Source organism: Tribolium madens, unplaced genomic scaffold, assembly GCF_015345945.1.
Source record: "Tribolium madens isolate multiple individuals breed KSU strain unplaced genomic scaffold, Tmad_KSU_1.1 Scaffold_97;HRSCAF=244;Tcas5.2_LG3a, whole genome shotgun sequence".
NCBI lineage: Eukaryota > Metazoa > Arthropoda > Insecta > Coleoptera > Tenebrionidae > Tribolium > Tribolium madens.
This window is the reverse complement of record NW_025401069.1, coordinates 11301066-11310290: the sequence shown is the minus strand read 5'-3', so window position 1 is coordinate 11310290 and position 9225 is coordinate 11301066. Positions and strand designations below refer to the sequence as shown.

The 9225-nt window shown below is 38.2% G+C and overlaps 3 protein-coding genes across 4 annotated transcripts in view; 2 read left to right on the top strand and 1 right to left on the bottom strand.

Moving 5' to 3' along the window:
- LOC123014419 (obscurin) overlaps positions 1 to 6451 on the top strand; it is a 34468-nt gene extending 28017 nt beyond the window's left edge. For both annotated transcript variants that reach the window (XM_044413537.1, XM_044413536.1), the window contains 9 exons: positions 683 to 1155; positions 3756 to 3977; positions 4029 to 4173; positions 4223 to 4533; positions 4584 to 5511; positions 5560 to 5740; positions 5793 to 6018; positions 6067 to 6172; positions 6218 to 6451. In XM_044413537.1, the coding sequence (XP_044269472.1) occupies positions 683 to 1155; positions 3756 to 3977; positions 4029 to 4173; positions 4223 to 4533; positions 4584 to 5511; positions 5560 to 5740; positions 5793 to 6018; positions 6067 to 6172; positions 6218 to 6337 (2712 nt within the window). In that variant the 3' untranslated portion in view covers positions 6338 to 6451. The remainder of the gene's footprint in view (positions 1 to 682; positions 1156 to 3755; positions 3978 to 4028; positions 4174 to 4222; positions 4534 to 4583; positions 5512 to 5559; positions 5741 to 5792; positions 6019 to 6066; positions 6173 to 6217) is intronic.
- LOC123014437 (protein FAM207A) lies at positions 6443 to 7177 on the bottom strand. The gene has a single exon (XM_044413568.1). It carries the CDS (start codon positions 7068 to 7070, stop codon positions 6471 to 6473), a length of 600 nt encoding a protein of 199 aa, XP_044269503.1. The 5' UTR covers positions 7071 to 7177; the 3' UTR covers positions 6443 to 6470.
- A 96-nt stretch (positions 7178 to 7273) lies between these two features.
- LOC123014430 (F-box/LRR-repeat protein 7) lies at positions 7274 to 9222 on the top strand. The gene is made up of 2 exons (XM_044413553.1): positions 7274 to 7537; positions 7586 to 9222. The coding sequence occupies exon 2, from the start codon at positions 7613 to 7615 to the stop codon at positions 9092 to 9094; it is 1482 nt and encodes a 493-aa protein (XP_044269488.1). The 5' UTR covers positions 7274 to 7537; positions 7586 to 7612; the 3' UTR covers positions 9095 to 9222.
- Positions 9223 to 9225: the final 3 nt, after the last annotated feature.

Here is a 9225-nt window from a genome sequence, read left to right as displayed (position 1 = left end):
CTACACTCTCTAAGGATAGTATTTTCTAAATTTAATGTTTTTGTATCCCTTTAAATGTGTAAGTACACCGTTTTATTCCCTTAAAAACTAATTTTCGAAAAATCTTATTTTAGTGCCRCTTTACACCTCTAAAGAATGTTATGTTTATATCTTTGTTTAAACATTTACACCCCATTTAARCCCCTTACAGATTGATTCTTTCTTTCATCCAAAATTTTTATTTATATCTCCGTTTAAATGTTTACACCCGAGTCACCTTTCAGGCAGGCCAGCTTAGTTGGGGAACCCTCTACACATATAAATATTTACCATATGTTAATGAAATGTGTTTCAAAGGATTTTTAATGCAATTTTATGTAGACTCCAAACTTTTAAAGTCCTACAACAAAAATGTAAAGGACCATTTTTGTAGGAAATTTTGTTTTAATTTTGCTAAGAAGATAAAACCTATAGGAACAATAGTTTCCGAGATATAAGCAAAAAAACAAAAAAAGACACCTTTAGCCTCCTCCCCCTCTTCGAGCTCGCCCCCCACCTTCGGGGACTTTTGATATATGTCTAAGTCCAAGTATAAAGAAAGCGTTTAAAAAATAATTCAACTGTCTAGGGTTTTTTTCCACCGATTTGTCTAATTTGACTGGGCTAAAGAGGAACAACAGCGTTTTAATTGTGTAAATTACAGATCGGGGATTTGCTCATCTCCCATCCCGGAACCGATGATTTGAAAATAACCGATTTTGGGTTAGCGAGGAGGATCCATAGGGATAACTTGGCCCCACTCAAGTACGGTGTTCCGGAGTTTGCCAGTCCGGAAGCCGTCAATGGGGAAGGAACAGGTTTTGGGCAAGATATGTGGAGTGTTGGAATTATCACCTACATCCTCCTATCGGGACGTTCACCATTTAGAGGAAACGACGATCGAGAAACTCTAAAGAATGTCCAAGCCGGGAAATGGATCTTTGACGAGGACTGGTGGATGAATATTAGCGTCGAAGCTAAAGATTTTATTTCGAAACTCCTAGTGTACCAATCGGAGGGTCGAATGGACGTCCATGCAGCCCTAAGACACCCGTGGCTAGAAAGAGCAGATAAAATCTACTCAGATGAGTACAGGATCAGTAGCAAGTACCTCGAGAGTTACTACCGACTATTCAGGTGAGTTATTTATTTAAATAACTATTTCAAAAGAGAAATAAACTTAGACTTCTTGAAATACATTGATTTAAATAGAACGATTTCTGGCTTCAAATTTATTACAAATGGCTCAAATTTCTTTATTTTGGCAGAAAATGAAGATTGAAAATTGAGATGTAAACAATTATTTTGTTTAAATATATACATTGATTTAGAATAATTTCTGGGTTAAAATCGAATAAAATTGGATAGGAAATTTATTTTAGCAGAAAACTAAAATCTGAAATATATTTATTTAAGTTGATTTTTGACTTGAAATCGAGCCAGATCAATTGAAAATAACACAGTATGCTTTATTTTGGTTGAAAATTGGAATTTAAGCATTTATTTTGTTACATTGCATTCATTTAAAATTATTTTTGGCTTCAAATCAAGCAAAAATTTATTGGAAGTGGCTTAAATTACTTTATTTTGACAGAAAACCGTTATTTAAGCATTATTGTGTTGAAATACATTGATTTAGGTTGATTTTTGGCTTAAAATCGAACCAAATTGATTGGAAATAACTTAAATTGCTATATATTGATCGAAAATTAAGATTTAGTTAAGCAATTACTTTGTTAAAACACATTGTTTTAGAATTATTTTTACGGGTTAAAATTGAGCAAAATTGAATTGGAAACACTTCAAATCGCTTTATTTTGGTAAAAAAAACTGCAATTGAAGCAATTATTTTGTTGAAATACATTGATTTAGGTTGATTTCTGGTTTAAAATCAAGCCATATCAATTGGAAATATTTTAGCGCAAATGACTTCATTTTGTCCGAAAATTGAAATTTAAACAATTATTTTGTTAAAATACATTGATTTAGAATGATTTCTGGGTTACAATCGAATAAAATTGGATAGAAAATAGTTCAAATCGCTTTATTATGGAAGAAAACTGAATTCTAAACACTCATTTTGTTGAAATACATTGATTTAAGTTGATTTTTGGTTTAAAATCGAACCAAATCGATTGAAAATATCACAAAATTACTTTAATAAAATACCAATGTATTTTAGAATGATTTCTGGCTTCAAATCAAGCAAAAATTTATTAAAAGTGGCTCAAATTGCTTTATTTTGACAGAAAACTGTTATTTAAGAATTTATTGTGTTGAAATAATTGATTTACGTTGATTTCTGGCTTCAAATCGAACCAAATTGATTGGAAATAGCACAAATTGCTATATTTTAGTCGAAAATTAGAATTTAAGCAATTATTCTTCAAATAATAATTTTTTATATTAACAATAAAATCAAAGAAACCGATTTTTAAAACAAAAATTTTAATAATTTTTATTTTCCTTGTCGAAAAATCTAAGACGTATTCTAATTGGTTGTTTTTAAAAGACGTAATTGATTGGCTAAGGATCGAACAATTACACTCAACTTTAACGRATTAAATAATTTTTTACTTTTTATTGGTCTAAGTGCACAATTCATATTGGCTCTAGGGTTGGTTCTACCCATTGTGCAAAATTAAATCCAATTAAAGTAAAGGTAACTCACATTAAACGCTGATTTGTTATAAAAATTTGATTCAGAATTCAATAATTATTATTCACCATTTTTTAAATGGGCGGAGTTACTTATCGTTGCTAGTTTTTTGTTGGATTTTGGCCAATAAGAAATAAAAACCGGTTTGTTCTCACGATAGTGGTAAARGATTATTATTGGCCCTAGTAATCGGACCAATAAATTAACAAATGTGTCCAACCAATCAAATAAAAAATTTTGCAAAAACCTCACCGATAAAAAAACTATTTTAATTCAATTCGATTTTGCTATGAAAAAGACGCAAAAATAATGAATTTAAATTAATTTTTCCAATTAGCCACGAAAAATTAATGTTAGATAGGGGACTATTTCGTCAATTTTTTTCACAGTGGATTCCAAAAAAAATGCAGATTAAAGCTTTCATATTATGACTTTTAAAAAAAATTGATTTTCTTGAAGAGTATGGGCCGCGTTGTCGCGAAATGTCAACAACTGTCAGAAGTGTCAGAGTGAATGATTGAAAGCCAAAGCACTCTTAGTGATGTTTTTTTAAAACGTTAATTTAGGCACTTTTAGACTTTTTTTCTCTATGAAACTCTACTACTTTGTAAAATTATGATTGAATTTTTGTTTCTTATCTTCACTCAATCTCCACATTTTGCCGTTTTTTACTTTTAGTGCTTTCAAATTTTCCAAGAATCTCCAGGAAAAAACAATTGCTATCGCGTGACAAAGATGGTTAAATTAACGTTTTACACGGGTGTGAGAGCGTTCAAGCAGCTATAACGTTTTAGTAAGATATAAATAATTATTTTATTAAAACACATTGATTTAGAATTATTTATGGGTTAAAATCTAGCAAAATTGAATTATAAATTCTTCAAACCGCTTTATTTTGTTGAAATACATTGATTTCGAATTATTTCTTACTTGAAATCAAGCGAAAATCTATTAGAAGTGGCTCAAATTGCTTTATTTTGACATAAAAATAAAATTGAAGCATTTATTTTGTTGTAATACATTGATCTAAGTTGATTTCCGATTTAAATATTTTTAAAAATGTGACCCAAACATGTAGGGAATGGTACGACAACGCATCATGCAAGAAATGGTTCCGTCGTCGCACCCTTGAAAGCGCCTTCACTCACCCATCACGAATGGTGTACCCCCCTGGAGAATACGACTCGCCAAGAGCAACCCCATCACCCATCAAACCCCCACGATTGCCAACTTGGGAAGACCAACTCCCGACTCGCTCACCTCTCAATTACGAAATCGGTGCAATCAAATCGGAAAGTCAGTACGTATCCCACTTTTATGTTCCTCCCGTGTTTCATTTGTCCTTTTTTAGTTACCAAAACGGCCCCGACACTTACCTCCTCCAATTACGCGACGTGGATTTCCCGGTACGTCTCCGGGAGTACATGAAAGTGGCCGGAAGTCGAGGTCCAGGTGTCGGATATATTGTTTCAAACGAGAACGGATTCGACTGGCACGTAAGTTGACTTTTACGGTCATGTGCGCAAAACTGTGTGTTTTTTGTAGACCCCAACGATAAGAGAAAGACGCCGATTTACCGATATCATGGATGAGGAAATTGACGATGAAAGAAGAGCTAGAATCAGTAGATATGGGGCTAGTGACAGTTCTAATGCCAGTATAAGAAGGTTAAAACACGAACTCGGCTCCCGCCTCGACACATATGTCGAAGCTGAAGCCTATCTTGAAAGTAAGCAAGATGGCCGCTTGCCATTCTTCCGGGAAAAGCCCCAAATGACTGCAATGGTGGAAGGAAAAGACTTGGAATTGACCTGTTTTGCAGTCGGGGAACCAGAACCCATCATACAATGGTTCAAGTAATTGATTTAACATTAATTTTGGTTTTTTTCTTCACTTAAAATTCCAGAAACGACTCAATCGTGGCCGAATCCCACCGAATTAAAATCGACATTGACGAATTCGGGCGCTCTCATTTGAAATTCTCCCCGGCTCTTTCCTTCGATCAGGGAATGTACAAAGTCGTAGCCCGGAATAAAATCGGTCAGACTGTAGCACGAGCCCGGATTGTTTTCGGCTCAACACCGGAAGAACCGGACTCACCGGAAACCCCCCAAACCTCCGACACCGAAATTTTCCTCACGTGGAAACAGCCCCGATTTGACGGTAACTCTCCCGTTCTCTGCTACAGTCTCGAGTACAAACTCGCCGATGACATTGAATGGACCAAAAAAGCTGATAATATCGACCATGAGTTTTATCTCATGAGGGGGCTCACTCCCAGTAGCAGCTACATGTTTAGATTGGCGGCTCGGAACGCGATTGGGTGGAGCGATTTTGGGGTTCCTTCAGGAATGGTCAAGACTAAGCCAGTAGGGGCCCCCAGAGTACAGTTGAGTCCAGCAGTAGTCCATTTGCAGCAAATTACAGACAGTGGGGAACCGGTGGAAGTCCAAGCTAGGACTTACCCGGATTATGAAGCCGAGACGCATCCCGTAGAATGGGAGAATGAAAACGCACAAGAGAATTATAATTTCATTTCAGAGATTGCAAAAGGACAATTTTCGACGGTTTTAAAAGCGATTGATAAGCGCACTGATGCCGTAGTCGTGGCAAAAGTCTTGGATTTGACTAACGCTAATGATGTCGAAGGCGAATTTGCGGCCTTAAGGTCATTAAGACACGAAAGAATCGCCGGTTTGGTCGCAGCCTACAAGACTAGTTCAAGTCCAGTTGCTGTTTTTATTTTAGAGAAGTTGCAAGGTGCTGATGTTTTGACGTATTTGGCCGCGAAACACGAGTATTCTGAACAAACAGTCGCAACAATAGTGTCACAAGTACGGCTAATTTCATTTATTTTCACATTTGATGAGTTTTTTTAACAGATTCTTGATGGTTTGCAATACCTCCACTGGCGAGGCTTGTGTCACTTGGACTTGCAGCCGGATAACATCGTCATGGCGGGGGTTCGCTCAGTTCAGGTGAAATTAGTCGATTTGGGGGCTGCTCATCGGGTTACTAAACTAGGAACCAAAGTACCAATCGTGGGACATTTGGACTACATGTGTACGTGATAACAATCAACTGTGAATTACTTATCTTTATTTGAAATTTTTAGCACCGGAGGTGCTCAACGAGGAACCAGCTTTCCCGCAAACTGACATTTGGACAGTCGGGGTCCTCACTTATATTATGTTGTCGGGGGTCACGCCCTTCAAGGGGGTGGACGAAAATGAAACGAAACAGAACATCACGTTTGTTAGGTACCGCTTTGAGCATCTTTATAACGAAATAACGCAAGAAAGTACTAGATTTTTGATGCTACTATTCAAGAGACAACCAAAGTAAAATAGCCCATTTTTATTTTTTTTAACTGATGGGTTTATTTTTAGCAAACGGCTTTCGGCTGAAGAATGCCATGAAAATAGATGGTTATTGCCGACGGATTACATGATTAAGAAACGGGAACGTGCTGTATTTTTAGGCAACAGATTAAAGGTATGTTTGGTTGCATAACCGTCAGGGGTTTATTAGATTTTTTAGGAGTATTCAAGCGAATATCATAATGAAAAGACCCAAAAGGCTCAAGATATCACATCGAAATTAGGAGGTAAATTCAGTAGGTCACACAGCATACAGGAAGAATTGTTGACTGCGCCTTAAGCACTTTTAGAATGTATATATTGTTTATAATTTGAACTGCTGATTTATTTTTGTGTTATTTTCATTTCTGACTAATCTGTATAAACAAGAAATAAAATAGAAACGTTAATGTTATTAAAAATTTTATTTCAATTTAATTAAAACTCTTTTTTTCCTGTTCTAACAAAGACTTGAGGTGTTGGTCGATCACCAACTGGGGTTTTTCCTTAAACTGTTTATTTTTCATTATGTGTTGAAACATTTTTATTCCTTGCAACTGATTCTTTTTAATTTTTTTACTCTTCTCAATCCCTTTTTTCTTTTGTGGTTGCGTACTCTGTTTATATGGAATACTAGCCCTACTTTTTAACAAACTTTCCAAAGAGGGTAAAGCATCATGTAGAGGGTTCATATCACCAACCACCGGTGTTTTCTTCCTTTTGTCGTGTAGTTTTTGTTGGTTCAACACTTCAAATTTTTTCATAAGCATTTCTCGACGCAATTTCAATTTGTCCTTTTTTGAGAGACTTTTTCCAGATTCGGATTTAACAGATTTGAATGACTTCACACTTCCTACATCATCAAAGTTCATGTTTAGTGACTTAAAATCGATATGAACCCCTTCAAAAAGATTTTCCTGAGGTTTGATGAGTAATTCTGGGGTCGGGCCTGAAATAGATGTCTCGTGGGGCTTAGGGGGCTGCGACTTCGCTTCCAAGTGGAACTTTTTCCTCGATCTGCGCACTTTGCCCATTTTTAGTGTAAATTACCAATTAATCATAAACTGATGAGTTTAATCAGCGAAATTTTGAAGTAATTTTGAGGTTACAAGTTAAAGCACTGTTGGCAACACTGTTCAAATAAAAAAATAATAAAACTCTATTAAAAAAAGTATACAAAAACGTTTTTTTATTTCAATTTGTGGTTCAGTTTTTGCATAAAACAGAAATAAACATAACACAATTAACATATAACAATAATTAATTTTTATATTAAATACAAAAAATCCGTTCAGGGATTGGCACTCCTGCGCATAATTGACACAAAAAAGGTGACTACTTTGACATTTATTTAGGTTATAACAATTGTAGTTGCAAAACTCGATTCCGTCCATTTACTGCCATAAAACCCCCTTTTCGCACAATGGGGGCCTCATAATGATTATTTTTATAATTCGGAGCACCCGTAGCCTTAGCCAGTCGTGCCACAACCCCGATGAAGGTACATATTGGTGCCCTGTTGACCTTTTCTTAGTCGAGATTTTTTCAGACTAATTGAGCCCCTTGTGGCTGGGACATGAACCAGCAACTCATGGAACGTCTCTCACCGCAACCTGGGGGCTGTCCTCTAGTCCACTTGGGCCATACTTCCTCCGACGAGACAGCCCCTTGCAACGAGAGTTTCGAATGCAAACAATACTACCAGGCGCACTTTAACGAGCAACCAAGTAACCCCCTTGACCTGTCATCCTTATCCCTCGGAAGTGGCTATTGGGGTTACAGTGATGCTCCCAAGTACTACCGCGCCCCCTCGAATTACCTCCTTGACAATTTCACAAAGTTGGGCAAGTCGAGCCCCAGTCTTGACCAGGGGTACCACACCCTGGCCTTCGCCCCACCCGAAGGTAACATTTTCAAAGGGAAAAAGTATCAGAATAAGAATAATTCGTTTGATCGCTTGACTGATGAACTGATTATCCGGATTTTTTCGTTTTTGTCGAGCATTGATTTGAGCATTTGTGCCATGGTTTGCCGGAGGTTCAATATCCTGGCGTGGGTGCCCTCTCTATGGCGGATAATCAGACTCGAGGGGGACCACGTGAGGGGCGACAGGGCCATAAGGGGGATTCTGCGCCAGCTGTGCGGTCAAATGGACACGTGCCCCAACATCGAGCGCATCCACGTGACCTTTGGGGCCAAAATCTCCGACAAAAGTCTGCTCATGTTGGCCCGCCGGTGCCCCGAACTCACCCACTTGCAGTTAATCGGGTGCACAGTCACAAATAACGCACTTTTCGAGCTCGTCACTCGCTGTGCGAACCTCCAGCATTTGGACGTGACCGGCTGCGTGAAAATCTCCTGCATTAGTATAAATCCAGGGCCGGACTCGTCGCGCCGCCTCCAAGTCCAATACCTCGACCTCACCGACTGTTCGGGCTTGCAGGACAGCGGCCTGAGGGTCATCGTGCACAACTGCCCCCAACTCACACACCTTTACCTCCGCCGCTGTGTGCAGATCACCGACGCGGGGCTCAAATTTGTGCCCAGTTTCTGCACGGATTTGAAGGAGTTGAGTGTCAGTGATTGTGTCAACATCACCGACTTTGGCCTCTACGAATTGGGCAAACTCGGCCCTGTATTGCGCTACTTATCCGTGGCCAAATGCCATCAAGTGAGCGATGCGGGACTCAAGGTCATCGCTCGAAGGTGCTACAAGTTGAGGTATTTGAACGCGAGGGGCTGCGAAGCTGTCTCAGACGACGCTATTATTTTCCTTGCGAGGTCTTGCACTAGGTTGTGTGCTCTAGACATAGGGAAATGTGACGTCAGTGATGCCGGATTGAGGGCTCTCGCTGAGAGTTGCCCCAACTTGAAGAAGTTGAGTCTGAGGAGTTGTGATCTTGTGACGGATCGGGGGGTGCAATGCGTGGCGTATTTCTGCAGGGGGCTTCAACAGCTCAACATCCAGGATTGCCAGATCACGTTAGAGGGGTACAGGGCTGTTAAAAAGTATTGCAAAAGGTGTGTGATTGAGCACACCAATCCAGGATTTTTCTAAAAGCCATTTTATCAACTAATGTATTTTTATATTGAGATTGTTAACTATTTATTTTTGTATATTTTTGTATATTACTATTGGTCGGTCTTCTGTGAAATATAAAAGAACGGATAATTTTTTTGGAAAATCAT